A 23,293-nucleotide genomic window follows, 5' to 3' on the forward strand; every position below is an offset into this window, starting at 1 on the left:
GGTTGCGGAGTGCTAGAGGGCGCCACAGGTGCATTATAGCGAAGATAAGTGAGTGTGTGCGGTGATATATTGTGAGTACATTTTTAAATATTATAAATAGAAGAAATTAACTTGAAAATTGAACCTTATTTCAAAGATTAGTTGAACTTAAAAAATTGAAGATAGTGAATTATACAGTAACTTAGAAGAATATCAATAATTTAAGACTTGTAATAGTTTTAAGTAAATATTGGTCGAGACGGGGAACCTATGCCCGATTTTAGTTAGAATTTAAAATTAAAAAGACTTGTAAAATTTTGCTTATCTGTTTCTTGGACTTAGAAAAAATTGGTACATAAAAATTTGGACAAAAATAATTTAGTTGTAAAGAGTTGGTGTTCTGTTTTATATTTGATACTACTGTTTTATATTTACCTATAAGTGATAAAATTGTTAAACTAAAAAATTTAAAATGGAGTCGTTTAATGATCTGCAGGAAGACATAAGGACTAAAATGCTAAAAGTTAAGACTAATTTTAAAAAGTCTCCTAAGGATCGTTTGACGGTTGCTTATATTGAAACAAGGCTAGATAACTTAGAACAACAGTGGACTTTGTTTACAGACACTCATGCTAAAATTATAAGCCAGGTTAAGCGAACTGATTTGTATAGTTCAGATTATCACAAAAATAGTGTGTATGATGATGTAGAAGAATTATATGTTCAATTCAAAACTGAGTTAAAAGAAATGTTGTATAAATTAAAAGCGCCTGAGTTAGAGGTAAAGTTAAGTTCAAATAGTCAAGGTGAGAGTTCAGCAAGACGTTTCAAGTTGCCGGAAATTAAAATACCTACCTTTTCCGGTAAATACACAGAGTGGCAGACATTCAGGGATTTGTTTTTAGGGCTTGTGCATGAAAACAAGTCACTGGATGATGCCCAAAGATTTTATTATTTAAGGGGACATTTAACCGGGGAAGCCGAACAACTGTTACGCAATATTAAGGTGACGTCGGATAGTTATCAAGTTGCCTGGGAGAAATTAGATAGCATGTATAATAATAAAAGGTTTTTGGCGAACGGCATCTTGAAGCGTCTACTAAGTCAAAAAAGTTTGATGTCTGAATCAGCATCGGAAATTAAAAACTTAATTTGTACAACTTCAGATTGTTTAGACTCAATAAAAAATATTGGTGTGGATGTTTCATCTTGGGATATCCTGATTATCCACATTATAAGCGCTAAATTAGATAAGGACACGCGAAAAGCATGGGAGTTAAAGGTATCTTCAGATCCGAGTGACGAATTACCCACGTTTCAAGATTTTTCCAATTTTTTAATAGGGCGTTTTAGAGGTCTAGAAAATATCGATTTTAAGGTACATCACAGTGAGAAAAAATTTACTAAATCTTTTCACGTGGTTAAAAATAAACCGATTGTATCGTGTGCGTATTGCAATGCGGATCATAAGATAACTACGTGCAAAAGATTTGGGAAAGAAAGTAATGAGAAACGCCGTGAGTTCGTGTTAGATAAAAACTTATGTTTTATTTGTTTAAATAGCAACCATTCCGCTAAACTATGTAAAAATATTGTCCGATGCCAGGTGTGTAAACGTCGACATCATTCTCTATTACATCCCAGTGGTGATTCTGGTTCTGGTAGTGCTGAAGTTGGGGCGATTCATCAATCAACCTCGTCGACCAGTCGAAGGTCAACGGATGAGGATACTGCCGCAAGCAGTGATAAGTTATCTGTTCCAGCAGAATGTTTAGATAAAACACTTGTGTCTTGTTTTTCGACAGGAAGCTGTTCTAAAACGGTTTTATTGACTACAGCTGTGGTGCAAGCTGAGTCGAAGGACGGGACTCATTTCCCAGTTAGGGCTTTATTGGATCAGGGGTCGCAAAGTTCTTTTATTACCGAGGCTATGGTGCAGCGCTTAGGTTTAAAAAGGCTTGCGGTCAAAAACACCATAGTTGGTGTAGGGGGAGACAAAAGTGTGACTTCCAAGTCCACAGTCAAAATCAATTTAAGGTCGAGAGTTGATCCTAGGTTTCAAGTGAAGGTTAATGCGTATGTCTTGAAGTCGGTTACGTCTCTTCTCCCAGTTGCGAAGGCAACTAGGGTAGAATGGGAAAACCTGACTCTGGATGATCTGGCTGATCCCGAGTATCACACGCCTAATAAGATTGATATCTTATTAGGTGCGGAGATATTCAGTCAGATTATTCAAGAAGGCATTAAAAGAAACTTCAACGGATCTCTCTTGGCGCAGGATACTGCTTTTGGTTGGATAATATCTGGCGTCTGTGAGGTAGACAGCACGTCAAATATCCATTCTCACATAACTGTGATGCATTCGTATCTGGAACTGGACAATATGCTGAAGAGGTTTTGGGAACTTGAAGCCGAACCACCTGTAACAAAAAGAATGCTCACAGATGAGGAAATTAAATGTGAGAAATTATTTAAGGATACTACGAAACGGGATGGAGATGGTCGGTTCATCGTAAAACTGCCGTTTCGTACGGCTAACCCGGACTGCATGCGTGGTGAGTTCAGGAAAATAGCTGAAAAAAGATTGAGAAATTTAGAATTTAAATTGCTAAAGAACATTAGGTTAAAAGAGGATTACATACAAGTTATAAGGGAGTATTTAAACTTAAATCATATGGTAAAAGTTACAGATAAAGATAAATTTAAGGAAACAGCTATTTACTTACCACACCACGCAGTAGTCCGAGAAGATAAGGATACTACTAAAGTCCGAGTAGTGTTTGATGCCTCCTGTAAGGGAAGCAATGGGAAGTCATTAAATGATGATTTATTGATCGGCCCGCCACTGCAAGCCGAACTACGTCATATAATCATGCGCTGGAGACAATATAAGATATGTTTGGTGGCGGATGTGGTAAAAATGTACCGACAAGTGCTGGTAAATCGGGAAGATACTCCATTTCAGAGGATTCTTTGGAGAGATAGTCCTGAAAAGGAGCTTCAAGAGTTTGAATTACTTACCGTGACCTTTGGCACCGCATGTGCTCCATATTTAGCTGTGCGGTCACTGCAAGAGTTAGCCTATAAGGAGTGTCAGAATAAGCCAGAAATCGCTAAAATTATTTTGAATGATTTTTACATGGATGATGTGATGACCGGAAGTGAAACCCTAGAAGATGCTTATAAAATATATAAAGAATTAACCGAAGTGTTAGCGAAAGGAGGGTTTCCGTTGCAAAAATGGAAAAGCAATTCTAAGGAAATATTAGCTAAAATATGGAAAGCAAAGGGTAATAAGGATGAGGAATTAAGGATTAGGGTAGATGATACAACTAAAATTTTAGGACTTACCTGGGATCAGCGTGGTGACTTCTTCCGATACTCTGTAGATCTTGCACCACAAGAGGAACCTGTAACAAAAAGGAAAATCATATCTGATATATCCCGATTATTTGATCCACTCGGATGGTTAGCTCCTTGTATTATAGCAGCAAAAATACTCATACAAAAGCTTTGGTTAGCTGGTATTGGGTGGGATGAGCAAGTTCCTACTAATTTAATAATTGAATGGAATACTTACCGTAAAAATTTAACTGCCTTACAGAATATTAAAATTCCACGATGGATACACACATGTAATAAATATAAGCGCGAGTTGTACGGGTTTGCTGACGCTTCGAAAGTGGCTTATGCGGCTGTCGTGTATCTGCGAGTTGTAGATGAAGTGGGAAATGTGTATGTCTCGTTGGTTACATCGAAAACAAAAGTAGCTCCCATAAAGCAGGTGTCTATCCCTAGACTTGAGCTTTGTGGGGCCGTACTCTTGGCTAAATTGATGATTGAGGTAGCTGGAGTCATGAAAGTTGAAAAGAATCAGTTACATGCATTCACTGACAGTGAAGTGGTTTTAGCCTGGCTTAACAATCACCCAAGTCGATGGAAGACCTTCGTGGCTAACCGAGTTTCTGAAATCCTACAGATTTTGGATACACATCATTGGTCCCATGTGACCACTAAGAAGAATCCGGCCGATTGTGCATCACGGGGTATTTCCCCGGCGGAACTATCAGAAATGGCTATATGGTTTGAAGGGCCAGAGTTTCTAAAAAATAAGGTAATTAGGTGTACAAAACCAAAACACCTGGTTACAAATCTTGAACAAGTTAAAGTTCACACAGCGGTCGTTGACACAACTTTGTGGCAAAGGTTTTCTTCATTCTCGAAGCTTGTTCGTGTGGTCGCCTATTGTCGTCGTTGGTTAAGGTTAAGAAAAGGTTCAAGTAGCATGCCAAGTTTAGGAGCATTGGAGCGACAGGAAATTGAGGATGCGATAAAGGTCTGTATTAAAAAATGTCAAGAAGAAGGGTTCTGGGAAGAATTGGAAGGATTTCGAAAACACGGAATAATAAATAAAAAAAAGAAAAAGTTAAAGACATTAAATATATTTTTAGATTCAGAAGGTATAATTAGAGTCGGCGGCCGGCTAGAAATGTCTTCGCTGTCATTTAACGAGAAATATCCGATTCTCATACCTAAAGAATCTTTTTTGAGTGGACTCTTAATTGCTGATGCTCATCAAAAAACTCTGCACGGAGGGCCACAACTCATGATTACCTATTTGAGATCGAAGTATTGGATTGTGGGTGCAAAGTCTCTAATTAAAAAATACTATCGTAGCTGTGTAACTTGTACGCGTTACTCAAACCGGTCCACATCTCAGCTCATGGGGCAGTTACCTTCCGCGCGTGTTAATCCGAATAAGCCCTTTCTTATAAGCGGAGTCGATTACGCGGGGCCTATTAATATAAGAATTTCAAAAGGTAGGGGTAACAAGTCGTACAAAGGATATATTGCTCTGTTTATTTGCATGTCGACCAGAGCCGTCCATCTTGAAGCTGTTAGCGAGCTGTCCACTCAAGGGTTTATAGCCGCTTTTAAAAGGTTTGTCGCAAGACGAGGTAGGTGTGCAGAGCTATATAGCGATAACGGCACAAATTTTGTAGGCGCTGCTCGACAGTTACTGTGTCTGTTCAACGAAGAGAAAACTAATTTTAAACCTGAACTGGCAGAGTACCTCGCGACCAATGGAACCCAGTGGAATTTTATTCCTCCTCGCGCTCCAAATTTCGGTGGACTATGGGAGGCAGGAATAAAGTCCACAAAGTTCCACCTCAAACGAGTAGTTGGAAACTCTACGTTGACGTATGAGGAGATGGCCACAGTGTTATCTCAAATAGAGGCATGTCTGAATTCGAGGCCATTGTCTCGTGTAGAGGATCAAACCGAGGTCGTAGTATTGACCCCTGGTCATTTCCTAGTGGGGGAACCACTCATAGTTGTTCCTGATGCAAATTATGAGTCGTCGAATATGTATACTTTGCGAAGATGGCAATTCCACCAGCGAATGATGCAGGACTTTTGGCGTCGATGGTCCCAGGATTACCTTCATCAGTTCCTTCAAAGGCATAAATGGGAATATCAGAACCCAGAACCATCACTGGGTGATGTAGTTTTAGTCAAGGAGGACGATCTACCCCCAGCGCGATGGTTGCTAGGTAAAATCGAACAAAAACATCCGGGACCCGATAATATCACGCGGGTAGTCACAATACGTACCAAAAATTCTTTAATTAAAAGACCTACGTCTAAGGTAGCAATTTTACCTGTAACTAAATAAGTTATTAGTCAAAGGATTCTTCACAATTTGGACTGTTGCATGGTGGGCGGTTTGAAGGACATTTCGCATAATGTCCTTGGTGGGCGGTATGTCCGGATTAAACATACACACCAGTAGGTATTTGTAACTATAACTTTATTTTTTGTTTACAATTTATTTCAATAAGTTTAGTTCCTCGATGACGCCTAGATGGCGTTGGTAGATATATTTAAATTTCTGAATCACGCAAGCACTACATTAACATTTTAATATGTAATCTTTCAAGTAAACGATAAAATTGTGTTATAAGAAAAAAAGTGTTTTATTATTTCATCGTAATCAGCCTACCAGAGTGTTGTTCACGGACATAGTCTTAACGTGCTCTCCGAGGCACCGTAGGGAGACCCACAAGAACTGCACAAACACCAAGACCATGGCAAATATCTGTATGGCCAATGCAAATGTTTGTCATGTGCGGGAATCAAACGCGCACCCGCCAGCGCAACAGCCACAAACCAGTGCTGTGACCGTTGCGCCAACGGATCGTTATCCGTTTAAAAAACTAAATTTAATTAATATTAAACATGCATAAATGACATAAGATCGTTTAAGCCCAATCCAAATCTATCGCCTACGCAACATATTTAATAGTAATCTACCGTGCCCCATATATCAGTTTTACTTAGTTTCTCGTTTAATATTTTCGCAATACTAAGCTGCATATCGCGTTAACCGTAAAACTGTTTTAAATTATACCAAGTCAACATAAAACCTAATTCTTTACGACCTGCGTGGAATCCTTGCAAGGATACAATATCAATATTGCAGAGGACGAAGGATAAACGCCCACTTTGATTTCGAGTCCTAAAAGATAACGCTTAATGTCAAAGATTCGATCCAAAACTCGAATTCTGTATGTGGTAAAATTCTATTTTATACGTAATTTTATTTTGCTTACCTAAACTTTTTTTTTTAATTTAAAGAGTGAACGCACTTTTAAATTATTTTCATTCGAAGGAAGCGTTCTAAAATACCACAACAATCTCACGTCTAGTGCTAATTATGTTTTAAATCGACGATAATCCACATAACATAACATAACAATACACTTTATTGTACACCAAAACAGAAATAATACACTTCAGATTGATTTTAGCAAAGTATCATAAGGTACAAAGGGCGACCTTATCGCTGAAAAGCGATCTCTTCCAGGCAACCTAGGGGCAGAGGAGATGGTATTGTGTCGGTATAGGTGTACAAATTGTGACATAAACTTGTGAATATATTTACTTAAACACATATACATACATATGTACACATATACATACATACATTCATACATACATAAATACATACATACGAACATACATACATAAATACATACATATGAACATACATACATACATACATATATCCACATACTACATCATATCGACGTAGTTATTGGCATATACGATTTCATAATTCGTATTATTGTAATACCTAATCCATTTTTATACAAAATTCAACAAATCAAATATTTTATTGTGAGGTGACATAAAACCATACAATTATTTTCTTATTAACTTTCAATAACAATTATAAATAAATAAATAAATCATAATCTGTATTACGTTAGATTTATGCTAACTTACTGTTCTGTTCTCTTGAGCTACAGGCTAGTGAGTTTTAACTTTTAAGTATCTAAAATTAACAGGTTTTCTGCACTTAAAGCTCGCTAAAGCTTTTAAGCTCGATCAAACTATTTGTCGTAAATAAGAAATACTTTATAAATTCAGAAAAACAAAATTGGGTACCATTGTTGCATTTAGATTTTCGATATAAATTGTACTAAATTCTCGTAATCTTCCATTCCCGTATCAAATGCAGTTTTCAAAGTTGAAGTTGAGTTATAAAAAGGATAGCGGATAGCATTCCAACTGCCTTGTTTGGTTGTGCAAACGTTATTGGCAACAAAGTTGCAACTAAATAGGGCTAAGGAATTAGCAGTTAGCGATTTTCATATATTAGAAAAAGATTAACTATGGCCTTGTGTTATGTCGTTAATTAGGTTCATTTACATTTATTTTTAAAACCTAATAACATTTTATTGGGTTTATTTTTTTGCGTCAATTAGTCACACAACCGTAAATGGAAACTGAAAAGATTCTACTAAATCTTTTTGTAGTGCTAACATTAATTTTTTCTCACCCCACATTAATTATATGTGATCACCGCCGCTTACAAATACTTGGCACAGCCAGACCAACGATAAATTAATTTTTAATTTAAAGAGTAAAGGAGATCGGTCTTCTAATGTAAGGAAGTAGAAGATATCTAATGTTATGAAGTAGATCTTACTTTTATGAGTCTAAAATAGTGGCAAATACAGTGATTTCGGTTTAAATCCAAAAAAGTTATGGCATCCGTAGCAACCCTCGAGAAATAACCTGTTAGCCGCTATGGTTATAACTATACCGTTAGGTCCAGGATTAAGCTGAATGGAAACATTTTTAATTTGTTTCAAAAACGGAAACAGCAATTTTAATTCACTACAATAAGAAACTCAATCTATTATTATGTTTTATTAATCAAAAAGAATATATAAATTTTTGCTAAAAAGAAACAAACATCTTTCACAATTCACTTACAATCATAATCCTTGCAGGTCATTAACCTTATGACGTAACAGTACAACACCTGATCATTATCATGAGACGCTGTGTCAAGGGCTAGCCGAGTAGGTACTCAAGGAACAATGTATAAGCAAAAAATGTCGTAAGTGGAAGAAAGCAGCGCCTCTCGCTTGCACCACACGGAGCCACACCTAGCAACAGGTGGTGAGTTGAACTTGAACGTTTAAGTGAAGTGGTCGCTGGACTCCAAACGGACAGTCGTCGGACCAGTGGCCTACTGGCTCACGTTTGACATCACAATTAAACACTTATTCCTTTAACATACCTGCATAGTTAAGTAAACATTTACCAAGGATCTCAATAAGTCTTCGTCGCGACTTTTGACTTGTGAGGAAAAACATCCATAATGCGCTTTTCAATAGCATTTTTTAAATTTTATATTGAAATTTTCTATTTGATTTAAGTTGAGATGAAAAAGACTAGCATTAATCTGTATCTCCAGCTATAAATTTATATTTCAACTTTCGTCACAATCGGTTAAGTAGTTAGTATTTACGTCAAAAGACTAAGAAACATCCATACATACTGACGTCGTAAAAATGTGACAAAATTTCACGTATGTCTACGCTGGCTTTAAACTTAGGACGTGTCTAGATAATTAAAATTAGTTCAAATATTACAAAAAATCAAAAGATTTACGTTTAGAGTTGTGGTAAAACGTGTTTTATGTCGCAGTTGCTAAGGTACTTAATGCCTTGATTTATCTAAATTGGTTTTATAATCTCCTGTACGTAATAGTACCGTGAACAGGTTTTTGTTAAGTGCAAATGTTCAAAGAAACGAAACGTACGTAAAGTTAGTAATTTATAGTGTTGTTCTTTGTGTAAGAAACAACAACATCATATATATTAATACGCTAAGCTTAAGATGTTTCCCTCCCTTTTTAAAAAAAACCTCACAATAAGTCCACTTAATTTATATATTATTTATAGATAATTGCCTGCTCTAACGGCATCCACAATTAAAAAATGTATTATTGCTTTTGTTTTTGTAAATCAATTAATTATAAAAAATATATTTTATTAATTAATTGATTTACAAATTGATTGAAGGTCGGTAAATTTTTTGTTCAATTTTAAATGAACGCACCTATAAATACTTATTTAGTGCGAATTATTCGCATGCATTCTAATTTTTATTATTTTAGCTAGATGTTTTTAACAGTTTTAACCCCTTTTTGGTTTCTTCTAATCAGTATAGTTGGTGTTTATAGTATTAATTCAATTACGTATATTTGTGCTTTTTTTTTAATTCGGGGCTTTACAATGTTCAATATTCAAAGTTCAAATTTTACTATGTTTGTTATCTTGACGTACCAAAAAATTTCTGTCATGTCTTTTCTATTGTACATGACAGCGACAAAATTCTCCATGCTGTTAGTAAGCAATATTGTAATTCTTTAATCTAAATGAATGAATATACAAAGGTTATTCCTTCTTTTATGTTTTATATCCGATTTACAAATCAGCATAGTTTAGCAAACAAACAACCAAAATTCTCCTAAACAAAATGGTATCATATTATTATGTATACCATTTAACCATTTTACCATCTTAACAATATTCTAAGACTATTTTTATTTAAAACTAGCTGACCCCTTAAACGTCGTTTTACCATATATGTTATTAGCCCCCTTAATCCCCCCCACCCCCCCCTTATAACTTAGCTGTATGAAAAACAGATGTTGGCCGATTCTTAGACCGACTGGTCTCTACCCGATATGCACACAAAATTTCATAAAAACAGTCCAGCCGTTTCGGAGGCTTATTGTAACTAGGATTGTGACACGAGAATTTTATATATAAGATTTTTCACTGAATTTTTTGTTCAATCACAATAAAATATAGCCTATGTCACTCCTGAATAGTGTAGCTTTCTGTTAGTGAAATAATTTTTGTGATCGGATCAGTACTTGCAAAGATTTCTACAAAAAAACAAAGTTAGAAACTTTACCTCTTTATAATATTAGTATAGTTAAAGACAAATTTTTAATATCTTTGATAGCTTTATAACCACATAAATAATTATCGTCATTTCATATGTAAATTCATAAGAATTTTAAATAAAGAACTATTAAAGAAACATTTATTTTCATATTGATGTGTGTGACCTTTTAACTCAGTTTATATTTATAGGGCGACACCGTCCAGGTGTGGATACTTTATGTTGTTCCTCCCGTTGTCATTTATTGTTTAAGCTTTACGTACTAGTCGGCCTGACTTTTTCCTGTTAATATTTGTATGCTTTAAATACATATTATGGAAAAAAAATGCTTTAAATACATATTATGGTCGGACATACGTTAATATCTTAATGATTAGTGGCTAGCACCACTAGGTCTACCGCATACGAATTTGATAAATATTCTCAAAACTACGGTAGGGAGGACCCACAAGTTTAGATTTTCAGGGAGGAAACAATTTTTGAAATACTAAAAAGAAAATCAATCATCTCATAACGTCATCGGATAAACAAGAAGAATGAAGCTCCATCTAACATTATTTGCTTGTTAGCGGCTTTTAGAATGTTACAAAACAACTGTACTGTATTTATATATTTGTATTTATTTATAATGATGTACAATCTACATGTAGCATCGAGTAACTGATCTATTAATACATGATAAACTGAATGTCACGTCCGTCTGCACCATAATTTTACAAATACATACAATAAAAGAACGTTCACAAAACATCAAACTTTATATTACTAATAATAATATTATATTCACTAGCTGTGCTCGCGACTTCGTCCGCGTGAAATTTAACAAAAAATGTTATTGTTTAGTTCACAGAGTTATAAAATAAAAAAAAATCTAAAATAAAAGTAGTCTAAATTCTTCCTTATTACATCAGCTATCTGCCAGTGAAAGTCCTGTCAAAATCGGTCCAGCCGTTTCAAAGATTAGTCGGAACAAACAAACAGACAGACAGACATCCAGACAGACAAAAATTATAAAAAATATTATTTTGGTATATATACCGTGCATACATTTATTAATTTAGTAAAAAGCGGTTATTTTAATATTACAAACAGACACTCCAACTTTATTTATATAGAATACAGATAAGTTACCTTTTATTTTAATTTTGTATAAACTATCCTAAGTTCAATGATTCGTGTAACAGGAATCTCAAGTTCAATTTTACATTACACTTAGTTTTGCTAACACTAATTAGTGTATTTGGAATCATAGTCTAAAGTCTTATATTGTAACATTTTAATACGTAAAAAGACCTCACCGGTTACGGCAATAAAGTATATAGTATACTTTCTTTCCGTGGGTGTCGTAAGAGGCGACTAAGGGATAACACAGTTCCACAACCACCTTGGAACTTAAAAAACCGACCGATGGCGGGATAATCATCCAAATGCTGGCTTTGAAATACACAGGCCGAAGGCGGGCAGCAGCGTCTTCAGTGCGATAAAGCCAGCCCTGCGGTCACCAACCCGCCTGCCCAGCCTGGTGACTCAGGGCAACACACATGAGTTCACGTCATTTTTCACTATTATTAACTTTAAATAGGTACTACTTCACCCAGCTTTATTTATTGCAAGACATATTTTTTTGTGTATTTAATATTGTGGGTATTTCTTTGTTCTTTCTCGAATCTACCAGTCTTTTTTAGTGATGAAGATTAAGAATATATGTTAGATATAACAGAGTATGTTAATGTAACAGAGACAGCATTACAATCGCTAGTCACGTCTTGTGTTACATAATTCAAAATTTTTCCACTTTACACATCATACATCATACATCTACATAATAAAAAGATTACAAACTGAACAATACGGATATTAATAATTAATTGATTACATAAATGCAAATAAATAGTTACGAGCGATGCAAGCCAGTTATGTTAAAGACCTATTCCAGTCATGATAAAATTGTTTCTTCTTGTTAAGGAAACGTGAAAACTGGAAATAGAGATAAATATTTATTTCAATTTTTAATTAACTATATGAGTTTCTCATTAAACATTTTATTTTACCCTCATTTGTATAATTTTCATACTCTGCGATCTTTGATTAAAAATGATAGTAAAAAGAGCAATTATTTGGATGTTATAAAATTTTGGGAAACAAAATAAAGCAAAGATAGAATTTAGGATGAAGAATGCTTGTCATGAAAATATCTATTCATTTTTCTTTTGAAATGTTCGTGGTCATAAGTATCAGGACGCAATGACGCCAAAATAGTGTTTGACTATGAATCAGAAATGTGGATGTAGAACGTACCTCACGTTTTCTGTAAATACTCGTAGGTCATGGACACTCTTCAAGAACTGATTAACCAGAAACTAAAATGCCAGTCGTTAACGCTGAATAATTTCACCATGCCACAGCAGTACCATATGCAATATTCTTCAATAATATTACTGTTTATAGTGGGCTTAGTTATAGTACTCTACTAAATATACAATAATAAGAAAAAAGTATATATTTAAAAAGAATTAAAGAGATTACACAATCAAATTTTGATGAAGACTTAAAAATCGTCGCAATATAAATAGCGGCAGTGCGAATTTATATATTAAAAAAACCAGTGCCCGAGATAGCTATTGAAATTGAAATTAATATATTTTAAGACGTTATAGCCCCATGAATTTTTCTTTAGTTTTTGCGGGATGCTATTACTTTTATCAGAAACTTTAGTTAAGAATAGAAGACCTATCTGAAAATTGAAATTTGACAAAACAACTATGCCCAAGCTCTCGATGTGATTCTAAAATAATAATCTCTATTTAATGAGATTGCATCGTGCTTGCATCTTAGCGGCATTAGAGTTTTAACTAGCTGGGCCCTACGATTTCACCTGCGTTGGTTTGAGGAAAAAAATAGCCTTCCTTCTACTTGAAGTATAACTAACCTTCCTTTTTAAGTAGTTTAATTTTTTTTTAAGTTATAGATGCCGGTAGAGCAAGCAATTATCTATAAAATGATATATAATATATGTGGAATAATTGTGAGGTTCTTTTCTAAAAAGGGAGGCAAACAACCTTAGCGTATTAATATATATTATGATGATGATGATAATATCATCATCATCATCATCATCATTTCAGCCTATCAGAGTTCACTGCTGGACATAGGCCTCCACAAGTTCATGCCAAAAATGGAGATAAACTCATGTGTTTTGCCCATAGTCACCACGCTGAGCAGGCGGGTTGGTGACCGCAGGGCTGGCTTTGTCGCACCGAAGACGCTGCTGCCCGTCTACGGCCTGTGTATTTTTTTTTTATGTCACTAGGTCGGCAAACAAGCGTACGGCTCACCTGATGGTAAGCGATTACCGTAGCTTATAGACACCTGCAACACCAGATGCATCGCAAGCGCGTTGCCGACCCAATCCCCAATCCCCCCAGGAGCTTTGGTCACCTTACTCACCAACAGGAACACAATACTGCTTGAAAAGAGTATTATTTTGCTGTGATCTTCTGTAAGGTCGAGGTACTACCCCAGTCGGGCTGCTCCATATTTTGAGCAGGAAATTCCTGCTGTGCCCTACCTCAGTCAGCATTGCCAGTAGTTGGATGGTTATCCCGCCATCGGTCGGCTTTTAAGTTCCAAAGTGGTAGTGGAACTGTGTTATCCCTTAGTCGCCTCTTACGACACCCACGGGAAGAGAGGGGGGGGGGGGGGGGGGGTGATAATCTACTCTTGTCTAAATCAGACCCTTCTTTGAATTAACGTTCTACCCATGCCTTCTTCTTTAAAGTGAGAACTCCTAAGAAACAGTGCTGTTTTTTCCATTAAGGATAACGAAAATTTTATATACAAGAAAATAATTTTACTGGAGTCTATTTATGATCCAAATAGGCACAGCTTGTTATGAAACCTGTTTAAACCAGTTACTTCAATATAAATATATGTGCATAAAAAGAAAAGTACAGTAAACATTCGAGTTTTATGTTTAATTATTTAATCATAAAATTTAATGACAGAAAATTAATTAATTATAAATACTTTTAGTTTTATCATTTGGCTAATTAAAGTTAAGCTTAGTCTGTGGTTTTCCTAGCATGTGTCAGTTTAAGTAAAAGAAAAATAATAAATAAATAAAGCATGTTGAACTCTATGCTGGGTAGTTATAGTACACTAGTAATTCAAAATTATCTAATTAACATAGCTGAGCCCACAGACTTTATCCTGCCAAACGCAAAAACTGTTATTATAACGAAAAATTAAAATACCTAATTGTTAACTTTTTCTGCAATTTCCCAATTTTATTTGCAATTTTCTTAAATTTTCAATTTTTAAAAACCTACAAAGTATTAAAACTTGTTGTATTTAATTTAAAAAAATATAAAGGTAATCAATAAAGTCGTTCTCAAGTTATGACGTGACCAAAGGAAATACGGCTCTCTGAGACAAAATAATTTAAAAAAGGGAAATAGGGATTCATTTTTATACCTATATATAGATTAAAACAAATGTAAGACCCTACATATGTATTTTGTTTTTATTTTCAACGATAACCGTGAAGTCGTAGTAGAAATGACTATAATATTTAATAAAGTCAAATCACTGCCTTGAATTACGAAAGATACATTCTGTTCTAATTGCACTCAAAATGAGTGTGATCTATTTCTGCCTCGAATTAGTAATAAGATAATGTGATGTCATCAATGGATTTAACACACTTCTCTAAACATATTTAACTATGTTTTAATCTAATTCTAAATGTTATAATGATTACCAACCGACTTCAAAAAACCAGAAGGGTCTCAATTTAACTGTATTTTTCTTACTGATATTAATTCATATATTTTTCACTTGTAAGTATATTATAAATCGAGCGATACCTATATAAATATGAAACACATAAAACGAACAAAACCTAATATGATATTTAGAAATGATTCAAGATTCAAGTTTACGATATTTCAAACAAAGAATCGCAGCTGTCAATCAAAAGAACCGTGTTAGTTTTATGTCGAGATTTCATAACTTTTATTTATTTTTAATACGCGTTCACTCGAACGCCGCTTCGCCGGGACACGGGTGTTAAGAATCTATTAAAAATGGCAATAAACTGTACAATGTATCGTTTGAATGCTATGTCAAGTTACCTAGATATTTTATGTCAGTTCGTTCGTTCAAGGGAATCGTATGTCTTCACGCTTATGAGTTAATGTTTGGAGATAAGCTCTAAAGATCTCGTACATAATGTCTCCGATCGAAAAGAATTGAAAGAAGTCAATCCTATTTTTAAGCCACTTAAAAGATTTTCAAAACCATTCCAAAAATTTACAAATGTTTTAATGTTACATAATAATTTTAATTTCTATAAATAAAACACAAGTTAAAGCTTAAAACAAAAATTAAGTATTAATTACTTTGCAATAAAAAAATCTTTATAATAATAATAAAAATATAAATTAAACAACACAGGTCCATCGACGTTGGATTTCATCATGCTATTATATGTCTAAACTTGTTTTGGTATAAGTACATTTTTATTAGAAACTGTATAGGTATACAAAAATCACCCTCCATTAGAACCTAACAAATCGTTAACACGTGAATGGTAACAAAACCATACCTCGATCGATCACTCAACTCATTCATCCGCTCCATTCGTAATTAAGTAACAACTCGTGAACTATTTCGAATGATTTACAACCCGGGACAATATTTGAGACCTTTAAAACTATTATTCATATGTCCGGTAATAAATGCCCCACTTGTAATAAAGTCGAAATATTGTGTTCCATTTGGGTGGTTGGAGTTAATTTATCGTAAAAAATAGCTTCAAGTTTCATACCCGTTTGTCCCCTTCTTGAGCGATAATCGTTTTCTTTGTGAAACTGTAATAACATTCGTATACTTTTTGTTGTACTGTTTTATGGTTTTGCCGGCTGTAACTTTTTGATTTGAAGAATATTATAATTTTAAGTGTACGGAATGGAGATATCCGTATATCCGTTTGAGTTTAAACTAATCTTTTCTATTTAATACAAGTAATCTTTTTATTTTGTACGTTTTGTTTGTTTGACGTTCAGCAAGAGATGAAAATTTGGATAGAAATGGTTGACTTATTTATTAAATCTTACAAATAAACTGTTTGGTCGTTTATGCAAGTAATAAATCTTTACTGTCATTGATTGTAAGATTTATAGTACAAGGCATTGTGCAGATATTTTAACATCAGCAATATTTCATAGATACGTTTATCTCCTTAGCATTGTTCCGGTATGAGCCGGTTTACTTTTTTATTCCTTATGAGACAAAACGTCAGCATGTTACGCTTAAGTGGCACTTGGTAACCTTTGCCCCCATTTTACTTGTATATCAACAGTAAAATATATTGATTTAAGATTTATATTTTTAGACTATTTCTTTAGTCGATGAGTACAAACATACACCTACAATAAAGTAAGCTGACACTAAATTTATCTTATTGTACTGTCAATATTCTTAGAAAATACATTTTGTTATTTTCAAATTTACTCCTAATACTTATAAAATATGATGACTTCGTCTCTTCAAAGAGGTTTTATTTAGGGCTCCCGGTACAAAGACGAGTCGTTTCGAGCGCGATCATTAAAACCAATGAGCGTTCTGTAACGACATGTCACATCGTCATACCGTAGAAATGTAATGTAAATGTGTGTATTTATTCATATTTATTAATTCTTTATTGCACGAACATTCTCATTATATATATTGCACAAACGGCGATCTTATTGCTTAAAATCATTGTCTACAAGCCAAACTGACATTAATTTATAATAATTGCTAGTTGTTAATAACGAGCTTATCCTAGACTAATATAATATTAAAATTTTATAGTATGACGATTTGTTACTTTATATGCATGGTGTTGATCACTGTAGTATAATAAAAATGAATCACAATGTACCTTTTCCGAAGCGCAAAACTTGAAAAAGATTGGACCAAGCCGTCTTTTTAAAAGTTTTTCTAATACGTTTTAAGGAGTTTTCACGGTTTTAAAATATAAGTAAATTACGCAGAAAATTGGGAAACTTCAGAAAATGTGACAATTGTTTGAACTGAACACATTTTGACAGTTCGCAAGACAGGAAAACGTTTATCGCGTTAGCTGATAGTAAATATTAAGTGTAGTTCTTATTTATCTACCGTCGTTATAATTAAAACAAAACAATACACACTGATTAGTATTATTATTTTTTGTCTCTAATCATTGTTTACTAATAAATAAAAACGAGATTACAACATTAAACGTGTCTAACTGTTGCTACGAATTCAGTCCCCGGATGCTAACTAACAAACATGAATTTAAATCAACGTAAAATGACTTACAAACTATAAGGGCAATGATACATTACACGACTTGCGTTTTTTATTCGACTACACTAGAAAATATTAATTTGTCCAATAATTGAGGTAGTCTTATGTGCCTCGATAGGATTTTAAATAATCAGTGTAGTGACATTGAAATTGCAACTACCATTTCTTTAAAACTGAAAATTGAATCTGTAAATTGAATGACACTTTAATTTAGATTTAATGTTAATAATAATAATAAAATATTTAATTGCACATTTAAATAACGAACAAAATTTACATTACAAGCAATTATAGTAACAAATTGTACAACCAGGCGATCTTATTGCTAAAAAGCAATCTTTTCCAGACAACCTGATAATGTTAGGGATATTACTTTTCAGATGGGATTTCAGGTGGTATATAAATATAAATAAGTAAAAGAAAAGAAAAATAGAATATATAACAGTTATATACTCGTATACATAGACACTATACACATACGTACGCAATAAAAAATAAATAAATATAAACATTTACATACACATTAATATATAAATAGAGTAATCTTATAATATATAGTTTCATGGCAAATTTATGCATAGTATTTGTCACTCTTTTTATAAGTCAAGTCTAAATAATACATACATACACACATTTTTAATTAACGTTTAGCATAATAAAATAGTTAGGTACAATCTAAAAATGAAAAATATGTACACAAGAAAATTTTGATTTTTTAAACTAATTTATGTTATTAAATTTCAATTTTTGTTTCGAATAAATTGTTAAATAAATCATCATTGTCCTACTCGAAAATTGGAAGTTGTTTTATTTATTTTTTTATACATACGCAACCGAAGAAATCCTAGAGGTATAAAGAGAAACGAAATAAATTACCCCTTGAAGCAAAATATTAGTTCAAATATTAAAATAAACCTTTCCAACCTGATCAGTCCAGATCTCCAAAGTCAGTGAATGTGTCCAGAGCACAATAGCACTAAGCCGTATCCTCCATAAAATGTTTTGGAAACAAACGGGAACCGCAGCAACGCGTGCGTGATTTTAAAGTAAACAGTGTGTGCGACGCTTAACAAAGAAACGATTTGTCTGTGACTTACTGACTCAAATACCTACTAAAGGAGTGACGAAAGGTTAAAATTGTTTTTTTTTTCATTACCTCGTACATTATTGTATCAAATATATGAGCTAACTATCTAAACGTTATTGACGTTAGTTAAAACTACGTGTAGGAACAGGAAAAGGTCAAAATAAACTGTCATGTTAAAGACGATGCCAACAAAACGTCATAGATTAAGATTCCGAGAGGGCACAGCACAGGTAGAAGTTTACCAGGGATTGGAACTGTCAAAATTGTCCGGCAACTAAGGAAATATCCTCTAATATCTACCGAAGTAACATATATGTAACTGCCATTTATACTATGACGTAAGCTTAGTTACAAAAGATTGGGCCAATTGTTGTCGTGATTTCTAATATTGCTTCGAACAAAATATTAAAAAAATACTCTTTATGAAATTACGAAAGTTGGTTGGCATTTTGCTGCCTGTCTGCTTGCCTGCACTAATTAATTTAGTCGTGAGAAGTATTTTTTTTTATTTAATTACATTTTTATAAAACGAGCGTTTCATATAATAAAAATAAATTACAATTTTTTGTCTAAGTAACTGATTAGTACAATTAATAATTAAAATATTTACACTTGTTTTCTACATATTCAACTATTATGTTTGAATTTAATTTGAAGGTACAAATTGCAGTAAATAAAATGTGTGTCTAGACTCGTTAAGGGTTACTCGACAACTTTTGAATTGAACTCGAATAAACAAGACATTCTATAAATAAAGTAGGACTAAAGATATGTAAATAAAAAACAGATAATATTTCTTCATACTAAGTGTTAAAAAATACATGACATATTTAATATTTTGCAATAATGAGGTGCTTCTTTACATTCCTTTGGCTCGCTACCAGCGGGTTTTTGAACCGACTTCAAAAAAGAATTACGATAGGTTCTTGTCTTTCATAATTTGTAACTTACTGGGTGTACCGATTTTGATGATTTTTTACTATGAATGACCATGTCCCATTTAAATTTGATCAAAATTAATTAATTAATTTTTTAGGTATCCCTATGAATGATTCGACATGATTCGAATGATTCGAATGATCCGAATGAATTCGACAACCTACGTTGTATTACTTGACGATATAAATTGAAGTCGGTTGCTTTTCGTTTGTGATCAAAGATAATTATTAAGTCCCATAATAATAAACAACTCCTACAGAATCGATAAAATAAAGCAACGTGGACTTTAATTACTTAATTTATCTAAAATATTGTCCGCATCAAATATGAATATTGTTGTTACTAACGTCAATTCTCATATAGTGTCGATTTGAATTCGATCGAGGAACTAACACATGACATAAACTGGTATATTTATTGAATCAGAAATAGACTTCTTTGTTTTATTATGATTCAGCGCAGTAGGATTTACCGAAAGGATTTAATCTAAGGATGGTATTATATTATTATTCATAATAAAAATGTATCTTTTTTTTTTCGTATCTTTGTTAAAATCTAATAATTAAAAGAACTAGAACTAGCTTTATTAATGAAAAGGAAAAATAACTTTATTGAATAGAGTTGTAAATAAACTAATCTATATGTGAGCATTGCAATAACATTTATCAGAAAAATAATATTAAATATTGTTTTAATACTATAAGAGTTTTTTTTTCTTTATTGGGAAACAAACAGCACAAAGAATAAATTCGTTCATGTAACATAAAAAAAATAATCAAGCAAACAAAGTTTCCACTTAAAACAAGTTCGATTAAGACGCATTGGCGTATAAATTCTGATGGTTTATTTGGATGCGTTTCATAATAACAATTTTTAAATTTTTTTTTAATAAGTATTTTTATAATTAGAATAATTGTGTCTGCTTCTGCAAAAAAAAAAACGACTCTAGTTGCATTGAAAAAAATTAGTCAATAAATGCGCATTATTATTAGATATAACTCAAAAAGCACTAGTCAGATCTCGATCAAATTTAAATGGAATTACATGACACGCACCACCTTTCAGTTCAAAAAAAGTATTATCGAAATCTGTCTACACAGTAACACGTTATAAGGTAACATAAATTTTTTAAAAATTTAGCCGAATTGAGGGCCGCTTCCTTTTTTTGAGTTCAGTTAAAAATAAAGCTCTAACGCGTGTTATATAAATCGATTTTAAGTCACAGGTGACGGGTTTATTTAGAAATCGTTACGCATTGTACAATGTAGGTACGCGTCTTGACCGGGATGTGTACATCTGACACCGATTGTTTATAAATAGAAAAAACGTAGTGTAAATTTAATATATTTTAGTTAGTTTATTATTAGTTATTATTCTCAACATATCATGTGGTGAGCAAGGTGGCTTGAGCTCCTGGTAAGAGTCGGCAGCGCGCTTGCGTTGCTTCAGCTGTAGCAGATGTGGGGCCTAGGCCTAGGGGGTTTAGACGTCCGGGCCAACCGCCGCCGCCGGGGCGAAGTGGCAAATACTAGCGTGACCCCATCTCGCCTCTCCCAGGCGGACGACTGCTCACACGTGGTGATTTTTTAGCCAGTAGTAGTCTGGCATAACCGCTCCGGTGCCCCCGCACCGAGGGTGTCCATGATGGACTTTTCCCGCGTTAAAAAAAAAGGTGTAACAGACGTCCATAGGTTACGGTAACCTCTAACCATCAGGTGAACCGTAACCTTGTTTGCTACCTTAGTAATAAAAAAAAGATACGGTCAAAATGCAGAGTTATTTAGATATGGTCAAAATGCAGAGTTATTTACGAAGTAGCGGGTACAGCTAGTTGGTTCATTAATATCATTGTACCATCATAATATCATTGTACTAATACAAATACTGTTCAGTTCATTGATTCTCGATCTGTCAGTGAGTAATTAGGTCAGAAGGCTATTTATAAATGAACGTAAGATGTAAGTATCCATACATATGTATGTATCTCCGCTTTCAAAGAGAAGTGCCTACATTGTTTTAATCTTTCGATTATTATTAATCGACTTCCTCGTGGGTCAAGGATATATTTGTAGAGAATTGGTCTTTACTGACGCTGAATGAAATCTATTGAGGTGCTCTAAATTAAATATGAATACGATACTTAATAAAATTGATTGTAATGTAAAATATATATTTATGTGATAATTTTTAAACATAAAAAAAAACAAAGTTGCTTAGCAGTAGGTAGCGTATATTCTCATCGCTAAAACTATTTTGTTACTTGCATCCAAAAATTATACCAAAAATCATATACAATACGATACTGTAATCTAAGCCTATATTGCCTACATAAAAAAATTACCAAAACCTTGACGCCATATTACCGTTTCTGTCAAACTGACACGCCATGTCGTGAGACGCCATGTTCTTTTCAAAAAATTTCTATACACAATAATATATCAAAATCATTGCTTACAAAATATATATTTTTAATAACTTACTAGCTAACCCGATGAATTTCATCCGAAAAAACGGCTACATTTTTTTTCGTGAATACACATACGGAAGCTATGCGCATATATACGTCACTTTGGTGTTATACGACGTCATGTTATCATCTTAACCACACTGATAGGTATTGAGCATCGCCTATCGACAGTAGTAACAGCAATTAATAATGATTAAAAAATATTGCAGTGTAAATTTTCTTAGCTCACTTCATTCGCTTTGTACCTACCCTGAACCCGTCAACCCAAAGCCCGTCAAAACTGTAAGGATCATTTAAAAGTATAAAACGGTTCCCTTCGAAGCAAGTTTTTTTTTTTAGTGTGCAGTAACGACGCTCGCTTTCTTACCGTTTATCCGAGTGGGTAAGAGAGAATTGTATTGTGTAAGGTCAGATTTATTGCATTATTTTGTGAAGAAAAAGACTATTCATTAATACCTTGCGTGGCAAGAAGTTTCGGCAACTTTGTTCGCAATTATACATTTTGTTTCTGATTTGATATCTCAAGTGAAGTACCGAATTCCGGAAAAAAAGCATAATAAACAGAGAACCTATCCACTTTATACTTTTTATACGTAGTATGAACAAAAATTATTAATTTATTATGGCTATATTCTTATATATACAATTCTCGTGTCACAAATGTTAGTAACCATACTCCTCCGTAACGGCTGGACCGACTGGGATTAAGGGGGCTAATAACATATATGGCAAAACAAAGTTTTCGGACAGCTAGTATTGTATAAAATTATGTCCAGCGTATTTTAAATTCATTCAGTAGTTGATAGACAGAAAATAATAAAAGAGAATTCTAGATTTAGTATCGATTACAGAGCTACTCAAAAAAAATTTTTTTCAAATACTTTCAATGTACTGAGTTTGACCTTTTTTTTATTTATTTTTTTATGTCACTAGGTCGGCAAACAAGCGTACGGCTCACCTGATGGTAAGCGATTACCGTAGCTTATAGACGCCTGCAACACCAGAAGCATCGCAAGCGCGTTGCCGACTCTATCCCCAATCCCCCCAGAAGCTCTGGTCACCTTACTCACCAACAGGAACACAATACTGCTTGAAAACAGTATTATTTAGCTGTGATCTTCTGTAAGGTCCCCAGTCAGGCTGCTCCAATATTTTGAGCAGGAAATTCCTGCTGTGCCCTACCTCAGTTAAACCTGTCAAAGTTTTACGTT

At 33.7% G+C, this 23,293-nt stretch overlaps 1 protein-coding gene across 1 annotated transcript in view; it reads left to right on the forward strand.

The window, feature by feature from the left end:
* Positions 1 to 451: 451 nt before the first annotated feature.
* LOC123662116 overlaps positions 452 to 23,293 on the forward strand; it is a 37,528-nt gene continuing 14,686 nt past the window's right edge. Inside the window, exons 1-2 of the mRNA XM_045597001.1 lie at positions 452 to 4,319; positions 4,431 to 5,534. Coding sequence (XP_045452957.1) covers positions 452 to 4,319; positions 4,431 to 5,534 — 4,972 coding nt within the window. The remainder of the gene's footprint in view (positions 4,320 to 4,430; positions 5,535 to 23,293) is intronic.

The sequence above is a fragment of the Melitaea cinxia genome, chromosome 18 (genome assembly GCF_905220565.1).
Source record: "Melitaea cinxia chromosome 18, ilMelCinx1.1, whole genome shotgun sequence".
NCBI lineage: Eukaryota > Metazoa > Arthropoda > Insecta > Lepidoptera > Nymphalidae > Melitaea > Melitaea cinxia.